Here is a 27,871-nt window from a genome sequence, read left to right on the forward strand (position 1 = left end):
TTTAAAATATACTTCACAGCCCTCTTGATACGAGTACAATACCTGAAGAAATTTATGTTGAAAATGCAAAACTACAATTAAAACACTTTAAAAATATAGAAAATACTTGCATCTTAGGTACCTAGCTGAGATCTCTGCCTACCTTAATTCATGAGAGGGACAATCACTATAGGCATATGCAAAGCAACAAAAGACAGCAAATAGTGATACTCCTGAATTCATTGCAGAAGGTAAGAAGTAAACTTTAAAAAATTACTGTTAATTTACAAGGTAAGATGAGGGAAGTCCTAAGTAGCTATTCAGTGCAAAATTCAGATTAGCAAATAATTTCAGTTTTCACAGACATTTTTTCATTTTTTTTCATTATTTTTCATTACTCTTAAAAGAAAGAAAAAGAAAATACAATTAAGTACTTGCTAATTTGTAAATTTCATTGCAATGTGTGTACTGACAATTATTCCCTCTGAATCAGTGTGTCATGAGCATGATCTTGTCCTGTATTTTCATGGAGAACATAATTATTGAAGCTTTTACATACCTCTTTCCATCTGCTGGCCTTCCATGAAGGACATCTTCCAGCTCTACATATTTTGTATGTTCGTGGTTTTTTCAAATGTTTGCAGTTGTCTTCTTCTATTTTTGCTTGGAAGCTGTTAATACAATGCACATCACGAAACTTCAGACCTTTTCCACAGGAAACAGAACACTGAAATGAGAAGTGTTATTTCATTACTTTGCTAAAAATCTCAGAGGAATAAGAAAACCAGAAAAAGTTGTAGCCTCACCCAAAATGGACTCGGCCTTTATAGGTGTTTCTGTATTACAACAACATCTGCTGTATGTGTCTGAAATTTCTCTGTAAGCTCTCCTGTACTGAGCATTACAGATCAGGTGCCAAATATCTCTCACATCTTGTTCATTCATTGATGCCATCATTGAGAAATACTAAACCATCCATGTCCATGCAGGAGACAGCTTGATACTGTGATCTCACAGGAACATGCTCTAGCAGCTGCCTGTTTCCAGCACGTGTAATGCTATTTTCATGTAGGCATGATGCTTATTGCAAGCACCTAAGAAAGGAAAATGCAATATCATGGCTGTGTGTTTCCAGCTACAAAGTCACGTTTACTTGGCAACTCCTCTCCATGAGCTTTGGGTATCTTAAGGTACGTGGCAAAGAGGCAAGAGAAGAGGTATGAAGTAGACACTACCAGTTAAAGTCCTTGGAGATGTGGACTTGCCCCACCACCCCAGTATCCCATATTCTCCAGAAAGCTGCTACAATATACACAGCTGGTTCCAGGACCTGCCTTCCTTCCTCCAATGTCAAGCTGATGGGGCTGCAGGTTTGTCTCATGAAACCCAGATGAGACTGCAGCATGCCTGATGGATCAGGCTCCTCTGGAGAAACAGCCATTCCTCTGCTAAATTGGTGTCAGACTTCAGTGAGGTTTGATCTTAATTCATCACATCAGGGCCGTCCTATGCACCCACAGAGCAGGGCTATAGCACCTAGGGAGCCTTCAGCCAAACAAAGAAGTCAAACATCTGAACTTCTTCCACATTAGGTGGCTACTCAGCTGATTTCTCCTGAACCATGAACAGTGTGAATATAAGTACTTTAGTATTTTCTTCTTAAATATTGTCATTAATACCATTTTACATCATCCTATTAAAAAGTTGAGATCAACGGAGACAATTTATTTCTGTCTGGAAAGAGAACACATTTAATTTGTTCTAGGATTTCATCCATGCTTCATTTTATGCTTGAAAAAGCACTTCTTCGGGGAAGAGAATTAATTCATGTAGAAAAATAATAATCCAATAAAAATAGAATTTTTTAGTGGATGAAAAAAATTTAAATACAGACTTTCCTCAAAAGCAATTAAGATATTTCTCTTGCCTTTATGTTACATCATCAACATCTACATCATTAGCATTACATGCTAACTTAACAAAGCATTTTTGAATGCTATTTTCAGGAAATTAAGTTCAGGTCATCCAGCTTTCAGTACAGAGCCTGGTAAATATTTGCCAAAGAACAACACCTGGATGAATGTTTTTAAAATAGAGAACAAGCAGGTGTAATAAATTAATCTGCTAGGTAAGAAACATTTTTGTCTAACAGTTTGTTAAACAGAATCTCAGCTTACTCACTTGTCCTCAATATTACACGGATTTCTATGTTTTTAACAATTATCTTAAAGGGTTAATTGAAATTCCCACTGTGTTTAAAATTAAAACTTTGCAGAATGAAGCAATACATTTATCACACAATACAATGGGTAGCATATTTCTCCTATGCACTTATATTTACAAAAAAGATAAGGTCACTGGTTTGGCCACAGTTTGCCTTTTACATGTCTACACTAAAATCCCCATAAAAAGAACACTTGTTTCTAAATTAATTTATTTTGCTCTCAGCAAAATCTTTCAAAATAATGTTCTTGTAGTTTTACAATTTACATTTTATTAATTTGGAAAATACTTTAAGATAGGAAAATAAGAAAAAATACTTGAAATTTTAATGTATGACTAACGTAGGTCAGAAAACTTAAAATGCTCAAATCACATAATTATGAAATCCTTTCAGAAAACTTAGTTCTGAATTCTGAGGCTTTACTTATCAAAGGAGGCATGATAACTTGTATGCATAAAAACTAAAATAATGTTACTATCTGATAATTGACTCTACCTTCCCTTAAAGCTTTCTTTTTCAAGAATTTCAGACATAAACTATAAGCATAAAGGTCCCCTAAACTCTAAAGGTTCTTCCGTTTAATTCTTTTGTAGGAAGTGAAGTGCAGCACAGTGTTACTTAATGTCCTCCTATGATGTGTTAGAAAAATACTGCATGTCCCTCCTTCCTCAATGGCCTCTTCTGCAGAATAAATCAGGCTCCAGAGAGCTCCCAGGAGAGGCCTTGTGGGAACAGCGTTCCAGACTGAGAGCTGCAACCATAGAAACTCTCCTAAGAAGTCTCCACTTCAGGAGGTGAGGAATAAGGCACAGAATAAACTCACAGCACAGCATAGTCTCACTCTCTAATGTTTTGTTGCCCATAACATTAAATACTAAGACAACACTTTCCAGCAGATATACGTCTTTATTTATACATCTTGTGCAGGTATCTTGTATTCAACAAAAGTTTTATTTATTGTACAGGGCTCATGGCTGCAAACAGCAATAGATTATGCAAAGAAATATCCTATCTATACTATCTATCCGATCTTATCTATCCTATTCTTCTATCTAAGGCATCTCAGCCTTAGAAAGATCTTCCCATATCTCTACTCACTAGATACAGAATTACATGTTTACTTCTACACAGGTGAGAACTTGATCTGAATTTTTTGTGTGGTTGACCTGTTTTTTTTCTCGTTGTTGGTTCAAATTCAACTGAGTTATATCTCTGTTATATTTAAACGCCTTTATTTGATCTTTATATTTGGTCCTATTACTTCTAAAGAAAAAACTAAGGATTTGTGTGTTAATTTATTAGAAGCTATTATTACCAGTCCCAGATCAATGCCTGCTTTGCTTTTATAAAGATGTTCGACTTACTTTTGTAATTGGAATACAATTATACAGGAATTAAGAGGGGGGTCCAGAAAGGAAAATACCTGCTTAGATGTTAAAAAATAACAGAGGCTTTATGAAGAGTGAATTCAAATATTTCACCCAAATACTGTTTAGCTTTGATGGCTAAAAGTAGCTGAAACCTAGATATCTAAATGTAAAAATGCAGAAATACAGATGAAAGATACCTAAAATCTGAAGGCAGAAATTCCTTTCAATTATTTTAAGAATGTCTGGATTTTTAAAAAATAAAAATTACAGGTAATATAGTTTATCTTTTCAGTAATGTAACCTGTATAAATGATCTGATTTATTTTTTTCTTTGCTTTAAAAGACATTAAGTTACAAAATATTTCCAACTCATACTGTGTAAATACCCACATTTAAATAACTTTTTCCAGGGAGATTTTCACTCCATATTAATTTAATGTTATATTTAAAACTCAAAAAGACATATTCAACATGCTGGGACTATATAAAAAAACACTAAATGCATTTAATCCTTAAAAGTGTACAGAGAAAGCATTTCTGCATATAAATTTGCTCTTATTTTTCCCCGCATTCACCAAGATCTGATTTTCTGTTTACAGGTATCCAAACGTTCTGTTGAATAGACCTTACACTGAAAAAAAATGACCATCACTCTACAAGAAGTGATTCACTATGTATCACTTGTAAGCTCTTATGGGTTTCAATTAATGAGCTTTTCAACTGGGAATCCTTTATGGTTTTTTTTGTTCTTTAGTTGCCGTTTTTTGCTTTGGTTTGTTTTTTTTCTACTTAATTCATGAAAGAACGCTGATATTTAATTTATTATATTAATGTGGTTTTGCTCTGATGGAATGAAACTCCTGATGCTTTTAAAAGCTAGAAAACCTCACAGATATAGAGCATCTGTAAACTTCTGCTTAAATATAATTGCCAAAACTTAAAAACAAATAAAGCGCTAAACTAAGATGTGCCTCTAAGCAGCTTTGCTACAACCAAGTGCTTGGAGTACTTCATCTCCTGGAATTTCATGGAGCTGCTCCTGCCCACTTGAGAGTGGTTCCACAGTGCCAGATTCTTACATCTGCTGCGGTGACCATCTCCCACCAATCTGTGTGAGGAATAGAAACCTAAATCTAAGGACCAGATCCTTTACAATTTCACTGGGACTATAAAATAAAATGTAGGCAACTGATTTGAAGACTGTTATTCTTATTGCAAACGCATCAGTTACAGAAACACCGAGATAGCCCTGAGCCACAGCCAAGGGCTTTAAAAAAGTTCTCTTAAGAAGTGATAACAGTCTAATTCTACATGCATGCACAATCTCTTTAACAGACTGGCCAGCTCAGCGCTTTACAAACCCATGAGGACAATTAACATCCTGAAAACAGATTTTCCTCTATTTCTACTAACAAGTTAAAGAAAGAAAATGCTCTAAGTGTACATTGAGTACACAGCAGGTGAGTGAAGCACATTGCAAAACACAGTGATAGATGATATTTAGTGCAACTGAAGAAAAAGAAATGCTTCAATTTTATTTTTTTAACACATGAAAAATCTAATACACTTGCCATGGATGTAGAAGATCTAGGATCATCAATGGAATGTTCGAGAGGGTATATTATTCTGTATATACAGTATTCTCCTGAAATCTGGCATATTCTGGCTTCATTCCTTAGATAATATACTAAAAAAAATTCTTAAAAGAATTGTCTCCTCCTGAAGTGCTGTGGCATTATATACAGGCAGGCTCAGCTGTGTTCTTGACTGCATAGTGACCCACCTTCAGCAATAGAAGACTATTCCAGTCCAATGCACTTCTCATGGGAGACTCCTGACAAGGAGGTAAGTGTTGCCTGTCCTCCATTACAGAGAACAAATAGCAAAGACAGAACATCAAATCACTCAAATGATGAATAAAAACATTTCATCAATATCAAGTGGGGAATGACTTTACATTTCTGTAAGGACAAAGCACAGACCCTGCTCCTTGAATGAAAAAAAAAAGAATATATATATATATATATATATATATATATATATATATAATATATATATTTCATTGAATGAAAATATGGATTCCATAGAAGATCTGAGTGGGATTTTGAAGTGCCTAAAGGCATCTAAATGCAGCTTACAGGGAAATGTCTTATATCGACCTCTACCCCCACCAGCCAGTGCTTTCTTTAGAGACTTGCATACAGAACACTGATCTAAGACACCTGCCTGCCTGGCTTTCCTTCAGCTCTGTAATGCCAATAAGAAGAGTCAAATTCTCACTGGTGCAGGAGCAATGCCTTGTTCTGTGCTCAGGAAGCCACTCCTCTTCTCTTAGTGCATTGAGCCCACAGCACATTTCTTACAAGGCTGAACTTTACCCTCCATGAGCCTGTGTTCCTTCTTGAAGCTCCTAACGTGTTATTACACATTCTCCATGGAATACGGTCCCCTCACTGCCTGATGCCAACCCTGATGTGGGGGTGATCTTCCCAAGGCTTAACTCTCCTGACCAGGAAAAATACAACTGCAGTGATTCTGGCTGCTTGACTGCCCTCCACTCAAACTTGGACATGGTCCTTGACTACTTGGTCCTTATGGCTCAGTTTGTCTATAATGTGGTTTCATTTGTATGACATTCCACACAATTGGAGGTTTATGGAGAGAGAGCACAATTTTCCATATATTTTCTGCAGATTAATCATGTAGGAAGAAAAAAATCCATAAGAACATTAAATCTCAGAAGAAATATGAACATTTCCTCAAAAAAATGCAAATTGAAAAAACACCATCCTGCAACCTCTTTACACAGAAATTCTAGCACTTGTCTCAACATTGGATAAAGTAATATTTCCCATATGTCATGTTCTTTTAAAAACATAAATCTGCAGTAAAAAGCTGGATTTCATTACTATTGTTCAAAGTCATTCCATAACACTGGTAACTAGGATTCATCTGTTTGTGTTTTCTTCATAGCAATAAAGTTCTGTAGGGATCAGCCTAACAAAATTCATGCTTTCTGTGGCACAGATGGACTCTCAGACAGGCATGCCATCATCAATTCCTACGAATCTAGGGCTCCTTCTGCAGCAGACATGCAACTTCACTAAAAACTTTTTGATTCTGTTGCTATTATTTTTTCATTGAAAAGTTGAAGACCTTGTATTATTTGGTGGATTCTGTACCAAATTTCCTTAACCTTTTCTCTAAAAGAAGTGCTTTGTGTAGTTTAGCTGGTAGCCTACTACTGTTTGAAAAACAAACCAGGAAATGGAAAGCAGGTAATAGTTTCCTTTTGTATTTATTATTAGATATACAGAGACTTAAAATATGAGTGACTAGAAGATCATAGAGACCATTTCCTTCATAGGAGCTAGTGCAAGCTTTTGGATTTGTGAGCAAAACATTTTCGAAAACACAAGGATATTTTAGTTATTGCTGAACAGTGTCACACACCATGAAGGCTAGTGAGGAGGCTGGAGGTGCAAAAGTCGTGAGGGGACACAGCCCATACCAAGTAATGTCATGGTCAGCAATAAAAGCTGTGGGGAAGAAGGAGGAAGTGGAGGCATGTGGAGTGATGGCATTTGTCTTCCCAAAAAATGATCATACATGACGTACTCCTGCTTTTCTTGGGATGGCTGAATACCTGCCTGTCCATGGGAAGTGGTGAATGAATCCCTCAGTTTGCTTTGCTTGTTGGTGCAGCTTTTGCTTTACCTATAAAAATTATTTTCTTAACCTACGAATTTTCCTTTTTTTCCTTCCAATTCTCTCCCCCCTCCCACCAAAGGGGAAGGAGGGAATGGTTGTGTGGTGTTCAATGCCTACAGGAGCTAAGCCACAACAGCAGCACTGAAAAGGGATAAAGCATATTTCAAATGTTAAAAGGTATTCTATTCCTTTTTCGGCCTTATTTTGGTCAGGAACTTTTGTGACTGGTTAGGAAGTTCAGTTTAAAACAGAATTAAACATGGTAGTTGCTTGAGTTGGGCAAACTGCATTTTGATGATCTCTAACTGGTCCAAAAGCTTGTTTGGACTCTTTTGCTATTCTAGAAGTAGAGTGGGACTGCATAAGACATTAATAAAACAACACTTTGAGCATTGCTTAGCTGAGAATTACTTTCAACTTTTCATTTTCTGTATTAGAACTAGATCTTCTTGTGTCTGCCTCCTCTGCTTGCTACAACTCCCCATGGATTTTTGTGATGCTTGAGCACAATATGCATTTTTCAGATAAAAGCACTCAAAAGTTGTTCATTCCTTTAAGTATGTTGACAACAATTAAGAAGCAACACATACTCTGTAATTAGATTCTACTGAATTCCTTGATTCAGAGTCAGTAATTCTTCACTAAAACAAGTACAAACATTTGTGCCATTAGGTTATGTACCTAGAAAGGACTAAGGATCAAACCTTCCATTACACCTGAGAAAGAGCGGGTTGAACTCCAAGAAGTGTGTGTATGATTTACCATTGCATCTAAGTTACACCTATGTCAACTACAGAAGTTACACTGAAAATATTTTTAAGTTATCTCTTTGAGTATGATATCAAAAGTTCACAGTTACACCACATTCCTCTCATGTTCAGAAGATGTCTTGATTTGATTAAGTCCTCCTTCCGTCTGCAGTCTGTAAATCTGCTTTGCCTTTATTCTGACTGTGCTTTTGCAGCTATAGAAATGGAAGGAAGGAAGGCTAAGAAGCACTTACAGACATCATCCAATCCATGATGCTGCTCAGTTGAATCAGCTATGCATGGACCATTCCTGACAGCAGTTTGTCAGTCTTGTCTTCAATGACAGGGATGCTACATCCTCACTAGCATGAGGTTCATCTTTTGTTCTTTCCCAGGCTTTAGGCAGAGAGAGGTCAAAAATGTGGATATTCTTCTGTTCAAGCTCTACAGTGAGACTTCATAGAACAAGTTGACAGTTCTATGCCACAAAAAAGGCATAATTTTTTACCTGTTGCAAGTATTATCACCTAAAAAGTACAGATTTGGATTATCTGTCCAAGACTGAATCCTCAATGTACTTGTTAGAGCTGCCCGATAGTCCTTTCTGAATCCTTGCTAAACCTAGATTATAGTTCCACAATCGCCATGCCTCACCTTAATTATTAAGAAAAAATTTTACAGACTCTGAAATTAATTTTTAACCAGATCCTTATCCATCCAATATAAGCAATATATTGCTGTGAGCTGTCAGGATATTTTTACGAGGAAACACGTAAGCAAGCTTAAGAATCCCACAGCCACTTAATTCTAACACATGAAGAAAGCCATCCTCTTTCCTCTGTGACCTGAGTTATTTATAACTAGATTCTGCAGATTGCAATCATGCCTTTCTAGTTAATGTTGGCCCAAACTTCATCCATAAAGTATCATTGGATATTCTTTTCCCATCATAATTGGACTACTAATGACAACACCTCTTCTGTATTCAAATAAATGAACTCTTACTTCCAAGTAAGAGTACTGCTCTGAGTTAAACTTATTTATAGTGTTACTTCAAAAGCATATATTTGAAGACCACTATTCAGTACACCTCCCCAGTGATTTCATCTCAATTACTTGTAATGAATTAAAAAACTCACAAGTGTGGTGTAGTATACATTACTTTTGTAATGAATAGTACTGTTGAAAGTCAGTTCTCATCATTTTTTTATGAGGGAAATTTTTAAGTTTACTTTTCAGAAGCCATTCTCATTCTGAGCTCAGCAGCTCAGGAAGGACAGGCCCTGTGCAAAAGAACTGCTGTTACCTACTGCCCCGAGTGGAATGGACTAGAGGTCAATCTGCTCCAAGTATTATCATCTAATATTGCAGTTTTTAAACTCAGAAACAAAAGAAGGCAGTGATCCTTTTTTCTAGCCAGCCCAAGAGGGACTTTTTTCCCCCTTTTTCACTCTCGTTACATATTTTGGCTGTCTAACAAGCTGAGAAGCAGGCACACACCAAGTTTCTACCATCCACATTGTTTTCCAGGGCTTCCAGGTGCATACAGGAGATATTAACACCAGCACCCCACAAAGTCCCAGTGTGTGTGTAGGAGCCTCTGGAGTGCACTGCAGTACAACCTAACAGGTATTTGCACGTGGCAGCTGAGCACAGAGCCTGCCCTGACTCTGAGGGCATCTAACCTGGCTACTGTCCCCTGCCATACCTTTTCTGCCAGGGCTGAGCACTGTGTTATCGATAAAAAAGCTGCCTCTACTGGACTCCTTTTTAGATAATTTTGTTTCAGCTTTCATCTTAAGGCTAACAAAAAACTCCTGAATAACCATTTTCCAAGCATGCTGAAGTCATCTATTTAACAGATGGACATAAATGAGAAGCTACATATATCTATATATAAACACAGAAAAAGCAGGAATGATGGAGGAATGAAGAGGATTAAAGATATTTAAGGACTGATGTAGATAACAGGAAGGGAAAAGCTGCTATGAGAGGATATACCTGGCATCTACTAGGAATGTGCTATTCCTCTTAAATATAAAGACGTCCTGATGAAAAAGAAGTCAGAACCATCATACATTGAAGGTAAAATGATTTCATGTCTGCAGAAGCCACACTCTGCTGACGATGCTGAGAAACTTTAGATGATATTTTTTTAAGTTGACACCACATGGTCTGAATTCTTTTGTCCAGTGCAGCTGGCAATATCCTTAATGACAGAAAATGACAATCTGCCTGGATGTCAGATGAACAACCATACTCTTTGCAGCTGTTGGAAAAAATCAGAACCAGAACCCTTGAGATTCCAGTTAAAGATCATCTACAAAATGTCTTTTATTCCTTCCAGTTAGATTTGTGAGCAAGTCTTAATTTGGCTCAATTTTACCTTTCTGATATCACAAATACTATCCATTTCTCCAAGTTCAGAGCAAACAAACCAGATGACCAGGTCCTTCTCTGAAAGCCCTACCACGTCTTTTCCCCTCAGGATGAACACCACTATTCTGTCCATTACTGCCTAAAACCTGACATCCTTCTTGATGTCAACTACAGGGCATGTGAAAACCAAACCATGCTCGTGGGCACACCACCCTCCATGAGTTACTATGCTCAGCTCCCCACCTACTGTGATACTCAGACAGGCTTCCCTGTGCCATGCATTCTTACACTGTCTACATGTATCTCATAAATGAGACTGAGCTTTCCAGTCAGCAACCTTCTCTTTGTTTTACCTACATGACTCACATAATACAATTAGACTTTCAAACAAGCTTTTAGCTATTACAATAACACAAGAACAACAGATTATGAAGATGTAAATGTCGGTGGAAATTTAAAAATAATAATCCTATTTCATGAGTTCTTATTCAACAATGGTGACATATTAGCTATCTCATTTATCTCTTCCTTTATAGCTTCCATTTAATCTCTCCATTACAGTAAAAATTATTGTCCAGTTATTCTCCCTGACTTAGGTGCTCTTGATTTGAGTCCTCTTTGTCTGGTTACCACCTAAGAATCAGGAAACCAAGAGGTATTTCTGCCTCCTTTTCAACAGCCATTTGGCAGGCTCAGCTACCTCACGTGCAGTCAAATTTGTCGCTGAAGGTTCTGCACATATCTCTGCTAGGAACTTCACCATCAGCCCTCATTCAAGCAGCATTGAAACTGTCATTCAGTACAGTACATATTAAAGCAATGAAAAGTATGATCAGCTTATTAATTGTGGAGAGTGAGAGAACAGAGGAACTGCTGTGTTCAGCCAGCATTCCTGCAGCAACTTATCTGGTATGTGTAACCTTTAATCATCTTTCAGTTGAATGATATATACAGACAGATGGCTGAGACAAATCACAATTAAAAATACAGAAACATTAATAAATTAAAAAACTAAACAAAAAAACCCCAACATTCCCAACAAACAATTCTGCCTTACCTTTCTTTCTGAAATCAACGGCAATCAGGAACAGAGCTAGACTCTCGTTAGGTCTTTTTGAAAATCTAATCTACGAGTATAAATATGTGTCAAATTTACAAAATTGCAGTCCAGCTCTGTGCCTTTGATACCTTCTGCAAGAGCTTCATGTGGGCACTTTCACCATTACAGCACCGCAGATGCCAAATTGCTGACTTGGCCAGACTTCAGCAAGACTCATCTTTCTGTACCCCACAGTCATGTAGCACAAATAATACTTTTAAGCAGTTACATGAAAGCAGCAGCACTGGAGACAGTGAGTAAAGTGCAAGCATCAAGAAAGAAGGGTGGCAGAAATGGAGACAGGAGACCTTAAGGAAATCCATCATGACAAAAAGAAATGCAGGGGTTTGCTGCCCTCGTGTTTCAGCCTTCTGATTGTTGACAGATTCTTTTGCAGTTTCTCACACTTTGTTCTTGTAAATAATGAATATTTTGCATTCCTCTTTGGAGGAAAAATAAATTAATAAACTGTTAATAAAACCTATGGAGTCAAGAGGTATTATCCTCACTAGCCAATTCATAGTCACTGCTAAAATTCTATAAATAAACATAAAATGTAAATAAAATACTTCTTCTTGATTCCTTAAAGTTAGTAAATATAAGTGTCTCTCTCTCTCTGTCATTCTGTATCAGAGGTTTCTCTCTGTTTCAAATAAGTGGATACATTTCCAGACTCATTTTTCAAATAGAGAACAGATGTATCTGTGTCCATCCAACAGCTGCGTTCAAAACCCTCCATGAAAACCCAAAATTAATCCATTTATTGCTTCCAAAACCTGGACACAGTTTAACAGACTATCACAGTTAGGTTAGTCTCCAGCCTCCTGTGAAGCTGAGGAAAACTGAACAAATGCACAGGAAAGACATATACTGCATTCTCACTGGAAAGTAACTTTGGCTCCCTGAGAGGGACATTTTGTTCACAGGTCTTCACAACGAAAGTTGGAGCACATTTTTAATATGAAGAAGGATCTCTGTTATGAAAGCTACATTTCCACAAAGGGGTTGCACAGTTAAAAAGCCTTTCATTGTAATATTTTAACTTTTTAAACTTAATTTTATTATCTTAAGGGATAGGGTCTTTTCAATTAACCAGTTACAAAACTAAGTAGACATAAGACAATTTTACAATAGTAGATGAATTACTTTCAGCTGAGTTTGTAAAAATCTAAACATGAGCAAAAGAAATGCTGGATCCTAGCAAGTGCAAGCTCTGATTTATCATTTTTAGTCGTGTTAGCAACAGCAAAACAGTAGCTCAGAAATTAAAGGAATGACAAAAGCTCTGTGTGCCTTTCTGCTCTAAAAAAAATATTACTTCATATCACGTCAATTTTTTCACTTGATTAAAATCTAAGATTTTGTACTCGAACTTTAAAAAACTGGAAATACAAAGCAATATATGCTGGCACAATATAGTATTGTCAGAAATTTTTTAACCTTCTCAGAAGCACAGAAAATATAACTTTTTCTATGGCACTTAACTAAACATAACTTAAAGAATTAACACCTCCCCCAAATTATATTAAATATTATTTTAGCATGAAAATATGAATACATTTTGGATGAGAAATGCAACATTTTACCTACCTTCATACGTTGAAATCCAGTTACCTTTCACCTAAACCACTTTTCTGCATATTTTCAATTTACTAACAATATTTCCAACATTACATTTCCTGTACATAAATATGAGCAGGCATGGTAGCTTCTGAAGGACTGATTCAGCAGGAAATCTAAGTGTTTAATCTGGCTGTCACTGAAGTGAAAGGGCCACAGAATAGATGCATACTAGAACACACACTGATCAATAGAGCAGCCTGTCTTAGGGGAGTCACCAGTCTCCCATAATTACCGGTTTTCAAAGAAAGGACTAGGAACAACTGCAATACAGAACTACACAACATATTGTTTATTTCCTAACCCATTCCAGGTAATAAAAATATTTATGTATTGATCCTCACAAACGCTTGGAAATGCTAATACTTTAATATATATTTACTAACTTTTAAATCTGAGTTCCAAAATCACTTTGAACCAACATTTATGTGTTCTGACTGGGGTTTTCGAAGCTGCCACATACATATAGGCAGCTCAGAATGATTTTCACAAGGATCTGACCACCTAGAACCCTCCAGCTTTTCTGAAAGTTCTAATAAATACACCAGTAGCTTCACACTCCTTCCACTCTCATTAAATGGCTATTTAGGCGTGGTATTACACATCACCTGCTTCTTTTCCCCTTTCATTATATTCTGGTTGTTGGGGTTTTGTGTTTAGGGGTTTTTTTGGTGTGTATGTAATTTTATTATTGTTATTATTTATTGTTTTTATTTTGACTGTGTCCCATTTTTACTTGTCCTCTTTCTAAATGAAAGGTCTGAAAGTTCTGCAAACCTCCTCCTGCCAAATGTGTTTTAATGTAAAAAACCATGCTATGTCTTTGAGATTAAGAGTTGAGCATTATATTATGATCCTCATTCTTCTCTCTGTTTTGTCACTCACTAAGTGAGAGAGGACTGGGCCACAAAATTACAGCTCCAGCAATAGATCCAGGAGCTAGGATCTTTTACCTTCACCATCAAAGACTATGTGCCGACCATCTATTTCAGTCCAATTTGTCAATGGCATCAACTGCTGCTTTTATCGGTAACAATATTTTTTCTGGTGTTCAAATATAAGAGCTTTCCCCATGAAAACAATGTCAATAAAGTATCATATGAAATTAATTTCAACACACAGGTTAAAGAAAACCCTCACTTTCAGCAAAAGTGGTTAGTGCCTCTCCCACCCTTTGTTTTTTAAGGGCTTTAAACATTAACGTTGCTTAATAAAGAGAACACTAAATATAAACACAAAGCCACACAACATGCATGAAAAAGAAGGGTTAAAATGCAACTGTATTTCACAGACACAAGTCACAGCCATTAAATTAAATTATTACACATACATTATAACTTATTTATTATTTCAAGCTATACAGGCAACATAGCACCAAACAGGAGAAATTTCCTCTCAATGAACATTACACAAATATTTTGGTTTTGAATTTTGGAAACAAGTTCTTACTTTCATTTTTATCAGAATGTCCTTAAATAAAATTCACTATCCCAAGTCTGTTTTATGATATTATTTGGGCAGTGACATCTGCTATCAGTTATCTCTGATAAGACCCCCCTCCCACTTCCAAAGTTTAAAAAAAATGAATAGCAGATGCTAAACATCAAGATTTCAGGCAGTAGGATATTAATTTAATATGCTGTATTGGCAACGAGGTATTTTGGAGTTCAACATTAGGCAGCAGCAGAAGTAGAGGTAAAAAACTGAAGGTGGTTTTGAAAACCAAGTTCACTGATTCTGAATTCCCTTTTAATATAAAAGATTATTTTTAAAGATATAAATACTTTTTACACATTAGAAAAAGTGAATGAAGGCACTTATCATACATAGCAAGAATTTTTGCATTAAAATGAAAACAAATAAATATTTTACTTTTGCAAGTTTGCCCTGCTTCTGCTCCTGGAGAAGTCAGTGGGATGCCTGGCAGTAACAACACTGGAAGGGAACTGGGACTATTTCTAAAAAATAGATTCATATACATTAATAGTAGATTTCTTCCACTACAGCAAAGACAGAATTACATCTAAATTATTCTGGAGTAAGTAAGTAGAAAACTAGAAGCACTAGAAAGACAGTCACTCTGAAGAATATTGCATGTCTGTAGGGCAGTGAGAAATGGCAGTAACAAAATTCTGAGACTTCAGGGTAACTTTGAAAATAATCCATTATTTTTGTGCCTATTTTCTCTGACATCGCAAGTAACACTTATTAATTACAGACAAATCCTAAGAGTGAGGAAAAGAAAAATAATTAAAATCTTTATTTTATAAACATTTCAGACAAACAAAATATAATTATCTTCTGTAAAGAGTTATCTATTCTTTCTAAAGAAACAAGAAAGGATGAAAACCAAACATATTTCACGTTGAAACAGATTGGGTCAAAATTTTCATGATAAAATAACTACCAACACTCATACAAGAATTGATTGTCTAAATGAAATGCAAAACTTTCAAGGTAACATCAACTGCTACCACCAACTGCCTAAGTGGAAACCTTTCTGTTTGGTGCCTGGATCTTCAAGGTTTTTTGCAGGCACTGAAAAAGTACAGGGGTCCAAAAATAAAATCAAACTCCTAAATTTATCAAAACTATTGCTGTCCAAAAATGCGAATAAACTTTCCTCACTGTGCAAAGCCTGAAGGTATTGTCTTCTCATATATGAATAGCTTATTCTATGCCTCAAGTGTAATTCCTGCCCAAGCTTCCTAATATCTTTAGAAAATATACAAAAATTAAAGGTACAGACCTTTGGAATTTAGGTTTACTTGCCTCACATCCATTTGGGCAACTGTAGAAACCAGGAACAGAGCAGTACACAGCCTTTAAACTTTGTGAAGGTCAGCTCCAATAGCCACTGACAGACACTATAAAGTGTCACAGCTGCTAAACTGGAGAAAGCATCAACCCAAATTCTGGCTTCAAATCATAAACTAAACCTTCTTTGCAAGGGCACTTTTTTGCATTTACAAGATATGTTTTATGTAAATTATGTGTAGAATTATTCAGTAACTATAATAATAAAACAAATATACTTAGAAGGCATACTACTAGAAGTCCTCTGTTCTGAAATATATAGCAATAGCTAGTGGAAGAAGTTAGAATCATGGAATTGTGGAGGTTGGAAAAGACTTCCAAGATCATCTAGTCTTGCATCACAGTTTCTGCTTATGTTTTAACACTGGAATCCCACTAGTAGACACAAAAGCTCGATGCATTGCTCACCTGGCACAGAAATATTACTCAATACTTCCATGAAAAATATAAATAGTTTTTTGTCTGGTTCTTGCAATCTTATAGAGAATGGAGTAAATGTTGATATGACAGGCTTGAGACTTCAGCAGCCAGAGAGCATCTAGCAATTAACAGTTCACTGTATTAGAGCATATTGTATGCCAGAAATGTGTAAGATAAGCAGGGCCATGATTTATTGCCAAATTAACATATCACTGGTCAACCATGGCTAAACAAAGCTCTTTGTACTAGGCTACAACAGCATTCCTGTGACTAAAGCTTTTACTGCTCCTTCCTAATAGTCATCCTTAATGAATAAATTTTGCTCTGCTTAAACAGCAACAAAAAACAACTAAGTGTCTGTGCTGGCAGCATTCAAACTAGCTAAATTATTAAAATGTGACAGCATATTCAATATGTAAGCCTGCTTTTATTTCCTGAATCTGCTACGTTTGTTTCTGCAGCATGAGATAGTGTGATGAAGTTAAACCTTTTATGGCTTAACTATAGAGCTTGCAATCATATATAAAAGAGGCCTCTCTCTCTGATATATAGAATTCATTCTAAACTTAGTTTTTGAAGGATTAAAATGGCTTTTCATGTCACTTGAGAAATAAACCAATGTGAAAATCTTTATAAAAACAAGCCATAGGCAACATTTACAATACAAGATCTTACAGGTAATCTATTAATGTAGGGCAAACCGAATTACTCAGGGAATGAACAGGTTGTGAATTATTCTTGATCTAAAAGAAAACAAACATTGAGTTCAAAGGCAATTGTGTGCTGAATTCTGCTTGTCTTCTCAGCACCTGATGAATATTAATTAGCGACTCACCACTAATTATTTGGAAAATGGTTAAATAAGATACTCTGGTGTCTGCTAAACACAAGCCCTAAACTCTGCTTTGCATAGTGGAAGAAAGAGATAACATTAAATCAAACTTACATTTTGCAGTCTCTTTGCAATAAATTAGAATAGCGTATATAAACATTAGCAATTGCTATAGTTGAAATCAGACAATTTTTTTAAATGCTGCCGTATTAATTCAAAGAGACAAATTACATAATTTGATTAATAAAAAAACCCCAAGTAAGTGTTGTCCCAGACCATCTCCCAGGGATGTCAATGATAGATTTTTTGCTGATTTTGATGGAACCAGATCTGGATCCAACCTCCTTTTATTGCCATTATTCCCCTTAGAATTTAGCACAATAATTAATATTGTTGTCAAATTCACAGCTTGGGAATTATAATATACTCTATATTGCAGAGCTTGCTGTGGTTACTTCAGTATGTTAATAATCTGCTAGTAGCAATTTTAAAGATTAATGGTGATTACAGTAGGCATTTTTACACATTAAGAGACAGTGACATGTAGACATTAACATATTGTAGTTACATAGATAATTATACATAGATAACTTCAATTAGTCCCTGTTCTAAAACCACTAATATAAACTTTTATACACAAATGTACAAGTAATATGAAGTAAAATGTTTTATGACAGAGTATAATATACATGGATGTGAGTTATTTTATACTTAAATATACTATAGGAAAATAGTTATGCACTAAAATATTTAGGGTTTTTGCAAATATAAATACATAGATAATACTACAGCATAATTTATAGCATGAAATTTTAACTTTAAATTTAATTTTAATTTTAAATTTAAATTTAAATCAAATTGTAACCCTTTCAAATGGAACCTATCAGATACTGTTTGCAGTTATGATGACTTCTGGTAATTTTGAAAATATTCCCTCTGATAATTTACAGAGCATGATACTGCTCCCACTGAAGGAAACGGCTGCTTCTCATTTAATTCTATGACTGCAGGAACAATTTATTTATAAAACTACATAGATTATATTCCACATGCATTATTATTTCACTGTTATCAAATAAAATAATGACATAAAATCTTTTAAAAGACAAGGGGAAATAGAGGGACAGAAAGAACAAGAAAGCAAAAAATATTATTGAATGCTATCGTACCGATTTCCATGGTCCCCGATGCCAAGAAACATCACCAGGGCAAGAATGCACATTACACTGTGCCATGTTAGGTGGCTTGTCTAAAATTTCACAGTTTTGATCACCCAACATTTGGCCAGTGGGAAGCTGACAAATCACCAGTCTTGTCTTTATTCCATCTCCACAAGTCTGAGTACACTGAAACAGTAATACAGTAATATTATTAACATTAACATTATTAACATTATATTAATTATTAACATATTAACATTATATACAATAATTTTATTAACAGAGTCATCACATACCATCAAATCAAAAGATGTAGCAATAATGAGTACATCATATTATTTACCATGTCTATTTCCATATTTCCTGGACACTCTATTTAAGAATAAGAACTTAAAGTCTCATGTAATTCTCTCACCAAAGCCTTTACCAAACTACATTTTTATCCTTTATCAAGTGATTTTCCGCCAAGAGTCGCAGTTAGAGACATTCCATTAAGAATGTAATTGTGAGAATAAATGTGCATGTATCTCTTTCTTTAGTAAGAGTAAAAGATGGAAATTTTTCTTAAATTAGTTTTCCCTGTCAGACAGTGGCAGAGAACTCACCAAACACACTTTTACACAGTCCAATTTATACAGACTAAGCGTAAAATACTTATAGAATATGTTTTCTGGGTTTCAGTTTGCATGTAATTCCAGTTCTCATTCCCAATGAGCTCTTAAAACCAGTCTATAATAGTTCCAACCTTTTTATTGTATTCTCAATGATTCTAAATTAGAAAAAAATGCATCATCTGGATATGCATCCCAAGTCTATGGCTATGGACAGAAAAAATATGACATTTAGACTGACCTTGAGAACTGAATGGCTAAATCTGCCAAAACAAGGAGAAAAAAGATAGAAATAAAAAAGTCACTCAACCAATTTTTCTTCTTTTTTCAATTCCAGTAACTGATTTTCAAAAGTAATAAAAGTGGGCAAGAATCACAAGAGGTTAGATTAGAATAAATGCAAAAATAATCAGCTTTAACTTCTTCTGCAGCATTTGAGCAGGAATGTGTGGTCAGGATATGACACCACACAGCATGGAGAAACTATTCTTTTTCCAATAATATAAGATGTGTCATCAAAATGTTCTAACCTAGGCACAACTTTTATATGCAGGATCCTCTCTCCATACTTCTAATTTGTAACTATAACCCAGTAGCTACTACTACTTGGAGTAACTATTGTTAGTACCTATGAAATCACATGGAATAAAATTTCTCTACGTTTTCTTATGCTAATTTTTTTTTCTTAGGCTAGCTATTGCATTGTGGTTTTTCTGCATAAAATTCAGCTCTTTGCAACAGAATATAATTTTCTGTGTCTCAAGATACATGTTGTACAACAACTAGATGATTTTTTGATGTTGCATATCCTTAGCCTCACACAATAATTACTTCTTTTGTATGTATATTTACATTACTCATATTTCCACTACAATTCTGGATTTGATCAAAGAATAAAGTGTAGATAAACAGGCTGAAACTCTTTTTTTTTTTTAATTTTAAACTCTATTAAATGGTAAAAACAAGGTGTTCAGTTCCACTCACAGTCACATAATTATGTTTCTACTTCTAAGCTTATGTGGTAAACAATATTCCCCTTTGTAAGTGAATGCTCTTACTTCTCCCCAGTTCCCAAAGTTCCACTGTGGGCAGGGTCCAGAATCACAGTGTCTTGACTCTGAAGGTTTTGTTGCCTCATCACAGTTACTGGAACTTCTTCCTTCTTCATCTTGACATACTACAACTCGATGGTGAAATCCACCTGCACAAGTACTAGAGCACTACCAAAACAGGTAAACATATATTTTGCCATTGCACAGTCAAAGAAATGTAAAATATGTGGATTAAAACAGCTTTGTTTTAAACCTTAACTTTCAAAACTGAAATTTTAAAATAAAAAATACTAGTATGTAGAACTATTTTAAATTTGAAATCACAGAAAAATTACACTTAGAATTTAATATATTCTGAATAACAATAAGAACAAGAATAACAATGCTTTTTAAAATTAACGTGCTTCTCTTTTGGCCAAATCTGTACTGCAATAACATTTTTAGAAATGTTAACACACATGTGGCAGAACAAATTAATATATTCTAAAAAAATTTCTTACTGCTCCCCATGGTCCAGTTCTCCATTGATATCCTCCCACAGAAGGATGGTTCCACTGGTTTAAATTGTCTTGTGGAGGGTGTATTGGGAGGTAACCTATTTCTGGAGAATGGCTTGGATGGTCATGTGTTTTCGGAACATGATGATAAACTGGTGGACATGGTGGCATGTTACATTCCTGTTCGTTAGGAGGTCGGCTTTCAGGATCACAGTAATTCTCATTGATTTGCTGATGATAGTTGACACAGATGACTTGTCTTGTTACTATTCCACTGTCACACGTCACTGTGCACTGACCAAAAGATTAACAGTGTTTTCACAGAATACTGATAATTAATAAACAAATACATTATATTTACTTTTGACAAGAACAAGCATGTACTTTGTTTTCTCAAGGGATGCAATTTCAATCACACTTGCCAAATAAATGAACTCTCAATTTCTAAACACAGACTTGGCCAATAATCTAAATACACACATTAAAAAAATGTTACAATTAATACTTACAGGGGACCAATTTCCAACTTTCCATGATCCACATGGGCTAAAGCAGCTTGAAATTTCAGCTGGTCGTGGTAAATGAGCACACAAAGATTCATCTGCTATTTCTCCATGAGCATCTCTACAACTCACATAGCGAGCACGATCGCCCTTCCCACAGGATGCAGAGCACTGTCAGTGAACAATTCGAGGTCATCACATTTTAGGAGACTAAAACAAGATTATGCAAGCATCTAAAATACTAACATAGTTTTTGTTGGCTTGGAACTGAATTGCATGGCCCTAATCTTCATGAAGATTTCAGTATATGTGAACAGATAGCATTTAAACTGTAACATGGAATAATTACACATTTACAAGTAACAACAGAAACATCAGTAACTTCCAGGACTTTAGTTGCTATGCAGGGATACAATATTTACATCACCTGCTAAAATAAAAACAGATTTTAACAGTCTGTTTGCCATTATACTTTGTATTAGCAGATTCCATTGAGCTCCTTCTGATGCATTTGTAGCTGAGAAGTTCAAGGTGGACTTAATGAAGAACTGCTGAGCAGCCTCAGTTTATGCACCCTTTACTGCTATTTAATTAAAATTACATGCTTCGTTAAATATCTCAAGGGATTAACAGACACATTCACATTTTATAGATAATTTTAAATTTTCACATTGCTATCAAGTAAAACTAGTTTTCAACATTATCAAAATTAAAACTTTGCATTGAAGAAAACTTATGTAGGAACCGTTTTACTAATGTTTATTTTACAAAAAAAGGTCAAATTAGACCATTAAAGACGCCAATTGTTTAGTATTACTATTCACATAAAAGATTTAAATAACACTTTAAAATCAAATATGTTGTCCATACTTAGAAAAATCAATTACATTTTAAAAAATACTTCCTGGTGCACTGCCAATGATATTTCAGTCGGAACTCCAGCTCCTAGAATTCTGCTCTTTTTCCTATTATTTTTCCTGGTTGAATATGAAGCACACAGTTTGTTGGCAATGTCTATCTGCTCCTTAAGAAAGTTTCTTTTCTTAAGAAAATATTAGAACTCCTTTTTAATCTATCCTAAGCAGATTTCAGTCTGAAAAATATACTAATGAAAGCTTCATGGAAAAATGGGTGAATGAGTGGCAGACTGCTCTGCAAGGTGTGAGTGCTACATTACATACTGGGGTCCATGATCCATATCTCCATTGGGTCACCTTCCCCACATGAACTAGAGGAAGTGAAGTAGTCCATAATTTTGTATTTTCTGGACAAGAGGGCAATTCACACTCCTGTGGGGGTGAGGAATAAAGAAGCTTTTTAAATATACATTTTGAAAGAGCCAAATGTAAAGCAAATGCTTAGCATTAATTAACACATAAATATCATCTTTTACAATTTCCCTGGAATTATTCAAAGATATTTCACTGAATTGCTTTGTTTTGCTTTAAATCAAGTGTCAAAGAAAATGTATTTGATCTTAAAACTGCATTAGTAATAACTAATAATATTGGTACTTTGAGAAAGAACAGTTTTGGCCAACTTGTTGGAGAGGAGCGTAGACATTACAGTGTCCTGCTTCACAGGCAGCACAGAAGGACCAAGCAAAGCCAGTGGCTGTGCTGTCCTGTCCTTTATACCTTCAGCTACTGAGAATATAAATTTGCCCAGTTTCAGTCAGTAGCCAAACAGGTATCACAATTGAAAATGCCAAGTATACTCAAACTCAGTGTTTGCATATCTAAGCGGAAATAAACTATACCAACTGGCTTTTATATTTAGAAGTTTGTTAAAGAAGCCAGTTGGGTAATATTTATTATGCAGGATGGCAATCAGTGTCCTTACAACATCCTACATGTTGGAGCTTCCCCCACTGCCAAATAATCACAGGCCTTTGGATTCCTTGAAGTCTTATACTCTAATCTTTCAATCAGATAACAACTTTCAACCATCCAGTCTTAAAATTACCCTTCTTTTACTTAATTCTCTAGGCAAAATCTGACATTTGTGAAGAAAAGCATCATATTTCAGTACTTCTTTCCCATTTTAGAAGTGATTTCCTCCAAGTTCCCACATGGAGTCAGTAGAAAAGAGTTGTATTTAGACACTTTTGAAAGAGAAGCGTAGAGGTATTTGTAACTTACCTGACTGTCTCTCGGACGAGTGGCAGCATTGCACTCCCTGTCATCGTTCAGGATAACTCGGTACGTCCCAGTAACGCATTTGACTGTGCGCACCTGGTACCCGTGTCCACATGTTACAGCACACTGTTGAAGGCAGCAGTGTCGTACACTTGAAACAGCGCTATTTACAATCAATTATCATTTTTAATTACATTTCCTATTTTAAAAGTCTTTCCAAAATGAGTAGGAATGACTACTGAGATGGTGTTAACTTCCTTTGTGGCAGACCATTAGATACTTAACCAGTGTCCATAGCACACCAATGAACAGCGCTTGTGCAGGACAAAGGCTTTCTCTCTTTCCCCTTTTTTATCCCCTGCAGTGAGTAGGCTGGAGGTTGTGCAGGAGACTGGGAAGGAACACTGCCAGAACGGCTGACCTGACCTAAGGATCAATCCATGCTCTATCATGTCATGTTCAGCAATAAAAACTGATAAAGAGAAAGTAGAGGAGGCGAAAGGAAGGAGTAAGGAGTAGCTTCAAATGAGTCACTAACTGCAGCTGTTAAATGTCTTTCCCTTTGCTATACAGTTTGATCAGAGTGCACTTAAAGAAGCTACCTAAAACATTGGATGGCTGAAAATATTGTGACACAAATCCTAGCCCTATAAATGTTGTGGTTCAAGCACAAGTATTTGTAAAAACCTGGTTGTGCATGGCTATCACCAGATGGTACAGTGGAAAAATTGCGATGAAAGGTTCTGCTCCAGTGACATAGATTGGCAAATTAATTGTACAAGCTATTCCACAAAACTATTTTTCATTCATAAGAATTCTATCATGAGGCTGAATTAATTTTTATTTAATTTTTGCCTTTAGCTTGTAGGAATGGAAAGTCATCATCTTGTGATCACAAGATTACATCATGTTAGATAACAGTGTGGTTATCTCTAAGGTAAAAAAGTAAAAGAAATGTCTAAATTAAAAATATACTTAATTTCCAAAGGTATATTTATTCTGTATTTTAGTAACAGGTTGTATGTAAAAAGATAAAGGTCAGCTGCTATTTGGTTATGATTTCTCACTAACATCCAAGAAACAGTGAAAAATTTTCTGTTGGTTTGAGTAACCTGACCTTATAAAAGCCACATGAAGTCGAATACCTTATTTTTTTAAATTAATTCTCATCTAAACACACCTTCCTTCACAAATTAATTCGCTTTTTTCTAGCATTTTAAATCCACTCTGGTTTACATCAGATGAGTGTTTGATGAAAAACATATTTTTCAACAGCACTTTCACATAAAGAGATAGCAGATCTTTTATCACTGAAGGTAATAACAAAATGTAACAATAAAATACTAAGTCCTTTTCCCTGTCATTATTAGGATATACATTTCTATGATTGATTGAAAGTATATTGTAGATTAAAGACTAATCTATATTAATTGAAGTTATCACTTGAATATGCCAACTTACCTATAAATATTTGGTCTTTTACCTGTCTTGTTCATCTGAACAGTTTGCCACCCTCATTTTCATTATTCTGATCATACACTGATGTGCAGAAGCATCTTTGATATTAAGGCTCAGGATCAATTACTATTTTAGGCATTTAACTTATATATGGGTGTTCCTAAATTACAAGTTAGATAGCCATTACAACCCTGCAAACAAATATATGAATCAATTCAACTAAAACAACTGCTAAAGATTCAACTAAAATATTTAAAAAGTATTGCTTTGTGATTACTCATAGCCTGAACTATAAAACAAGAAGCCAGGAATCCTGATATACTCACTGATCCCCAAGGCCCTACTTGCCAAGATGCACATTCATGAAGTTCACACGGTGTTACTGACTCTGGTCTGTCATTTGGATTACAGAAATCGTCTCTCAGTTGTTCATCATTAAGCTGGCACCAGACTTGACGATGTTTCATTCCTTTGCCACACGTCACAGGACACTGTGAAATTATTATAAACATCACTTTGCAGAGACATGAATCTGCATTAATGGCATCAATTTCTTTTAGTAACTTGTTGGATTTTAAAAACCACGTAAATAACAAAAATATTCCATGAATGTAAGCAGTCTAAAAAAACCTATTTTTAATGAACTTTTCATTTCCTTTTAAATTCAACTCAAATGCTAATACAAAGAAATTATTATTAAGATTCTAAAGCTAGAAATTATGAAAACTATGTGCAAATCATTTATTTCCAATACAATAATAGTGCATATATCACCACTTTCACTGGAAAAATGTTCAAAGTGTCCACAATTCCTTTATATCCATCTAACTTAAATAAAATTAATTTAATTCTATTAAACAGCTGTATAGTTTTCATTGCTTCATAAAAAAGGAAGGTGTGAAAATTACTGCAAATACATTTATTTTACATGTCTTCACTGCCTCATTTTAATGTAACAAAATTAAGGAGAAAAATAAATGCTAGGAGTACTTTACAGAAGTTCTCATGCCATTTGTAGATGTGTGACGTGTATCAGACAAATCAGAGGACTTCAGAACTTTCAAAACCATGTGGATCAAAATAAAATAAAAACCCTAAACACTTAATGGAGCTTATTTTAATATCGATGACCAGGGCCACATGTACTTTAAGTTTTACACAGTTTCATTACCTCACTCCAGTCAGTAACTGACCAGCTTGGACATAAGAATTCATTGCAACTCTGTGTTACAACTCTTGTAAGTTCCTGGCATTCTCTGTCAGGAAGATGACGACCCAAGTTGTTCATACAAAAAGCTTCTCTGGTTCTGACACCTCTTGCACAGCTTCTGGAACACTATGGTGTATAGTTGTGAAACAGGAAGCAGAATACAATAAAACCAGGTCAAAATACATTATCAATCTTACAGGTAAAAGATGTTAATGATTGTGCCGGGAAAAAAGTATCTTCCATTTAATACACAGAATGGTAATATGTTCATTTGAGATAAATTGAGCATTTGTATAATAGTTCCAAGATAAAACTCTAATGAAGAACAAAACCAAAATTGTACAGAACTAAATTATTAAGACTGTAAATAAAATATACACCTTTAATTACCAGATCTTTGCTGCTGACATCCAAAACCAAGCTATAAACAAGCTACCCATTCTTATAAAAATATAAGGAAGTTGCTGAAATATAAAGGTTGGTATTAGCTGATATCTGTGTTTGTCAAGCATTGTTTCCTTTTAGTTATTAAACAAAAAAATATAGAGGAATAAAATTTTGTATGAATGCTAACCAGAACTATAATGGTACAGTTACAAAGTTTTAAATCTGTACCTCTGACCATTCTGTGTAGTGCCAACTTCTTAACATACAGTCACCATGGCAAGGCTCTCTGGCTGGTGGTTTCTGCTGATCAGCACAGTACTTATCATCCACTGGAACACTGAGTCCTCTTGCAACAGAATACTTCATGCAGTGGATCTCAACAGACCGATATCCTGGGCCACACTTTGATGTACAGTCACTTTTGCCAACACTGTGCCACCTAAAATGACAAACTGTTGTAGAAAGCTAACTACGTTTTAAAAAATATGATCATGGCAATTAAAGTACTGAGAGAATGTCCCAAGAATGATAATGTAAATATAGATATGCATTTTAGGGAACAAATGAAACTGTAGACTCTATCTCATGACTGGATTTTCCAAACAATAGAAAAGATTTTGAAAGAGCTTTTCAAATTTAAAGGATCTTTTGTCTTAATCTCCTAGGTGACTTTGAAAAATGTAAGCTATAATTCTAATTCTTCATCCTCTGAATATTTCAGTGTGGGCTATCTTAGAGTGCAAAAACACAAGTCTGTTTCAAATTAGTTCCAGTTGTGGGTACAATTGTGGTGGAAAATGTATTTCATGCAGCAATACAAGTTATTGTGCCAGAATATATAGAACAGATTCACAATTTTGGAAAGAGATTTTGTATTTTACCAATAAACATTAGAAAAGTACCCTAGTTCTACGTGGAGTTGAAGGAGTTGAAGGTATCATGCATAAAGCCATTACACCAACAGATTTGAGGAAAACAAGGAGAGGTGGAAAGGATGAGGAAGGCAGAGAGGGATGGAGGGACAGAGGATAAAGCAATTTGATTTACCCTGTTTCAATGTCAATCAATAAAACCATATAAGACTACAATAACTCCATCAGTTAGGAACCCTTTTTACCTTAATTCACACTCTGTATTACACTCCTCAAAGACACTTGGTACAGTGGGTAAAAGTTCACATCTTTGATCAGACACTACCACGTGATCACTTTTACGTATACATGTCATTCTTCTCCTTCGAATACCTTGAAAAAGTATCAAAAGAAGTTTAAAAAGGGCTAAAATAAGACTGCCTTATGGATTCCGTTCATCATTTAGGAACTGAGATTTCCCATTAACACAGATTGCTGTACACAGCAGATTCTGCACAAACATGCTCCTTTGGGTACATTCCAGGTGGAGAACAACCTTTCCCAGACACCTTTTCCACCTCCCAGCTGTCCTACAGTGGTACAACAGGATATCAACTTCCAGGGAAACTACAGAAGTGCAAGAGTCCATTTACTCATCAGGCTAAGTACTCCAAAAGCATAATGTGTGCCCTGCTAATTAACAAATACCCTAAACCACCATGTCAACTTAGACACTGCGATCCTTTCCCTTAAAGAAGCAGAAAATTTGATCACAGGATTTGGAGTTCTGGGAGAAATACCACA

The 27,871-nt window shown here is 35.3% G+C and overlaps 1 protein-coding gene across 3 annotated transcripts in view; it reads right to left on the reverse strand.

Annotated features, from left to right (window-relative positions):
- Positions 1 to 27,871, reverse strand: part of ADAMTS20 (ADAM metallopeptidase with thrombospondin type 1 motif 20) — a 136,330-nt gene that overhangs the window by 14,034 nt on the left and 94,425 nt on the right. For all 3 annotated transcript variants that reach the window (XM_088165560.1, XM_088165558.1, XM_014871135.2), the window contains 11 exons: positions 27,334 to 27,460; positions 26,445 to 26,655; positions 25,791 to 25,955; positions 24,946 to 25,110; positions 23,165 to 23,287; positions 22,205 to 22,312; positions 21,030 to 21,194; positions 20,524 to 20,814; positions 20,030 to 20,191; positions 18,370 to 18,546; positions 539 to 706 (listed from right to left, as the gene is read on the reverse strand). In XM_088165560.1, the coding sequence (XP_088021686.1) occupies positions 539 to 706; positions 18,370 to 18,546; positions 20,030 to 20,191; positions 20,524 to 20,814; positions 21,030 to 21,194; positions 22,205 to 22,312; positions 23,165 to 23,287; positions 24,946 to 25,110; positions 25,791 to 25,955; positions 26,445 to 26,655; positions 27,334 to 27,460 (1,862 nt within the window). The remainder of the gene's footprint in view (positions 1 to 538; positions 707 to 18,369; positions 18,547 to 20,029; positions 20,192 to 20,523; positions 20,815 to 21,029; positions 21,195 to 22,204; positions 22,313 to 23,164; positions 23,288 to 24,945; positions 25,111 to 25,790; positions 25,956 to 26,444; positions 26,656 to 27,333; positions 27,461 to 27,871) is intronic.

The sequence above is a fragment of the Sturnus vulgaris genome, chromosome 5 (genome assembly GCF_052056855.1).
Source record: "Sturnus vulgaris isolate bStuVul1 chromosome 5, bStuVul1.hap1, whole genome shotgun sequence".
Classification (NCBI taxonomy): Eukaryota; Metazoa; Chordata; class Aves; order Passeriformes; family Sturnidae; genus Sturnus; species Sturnus vulgaris.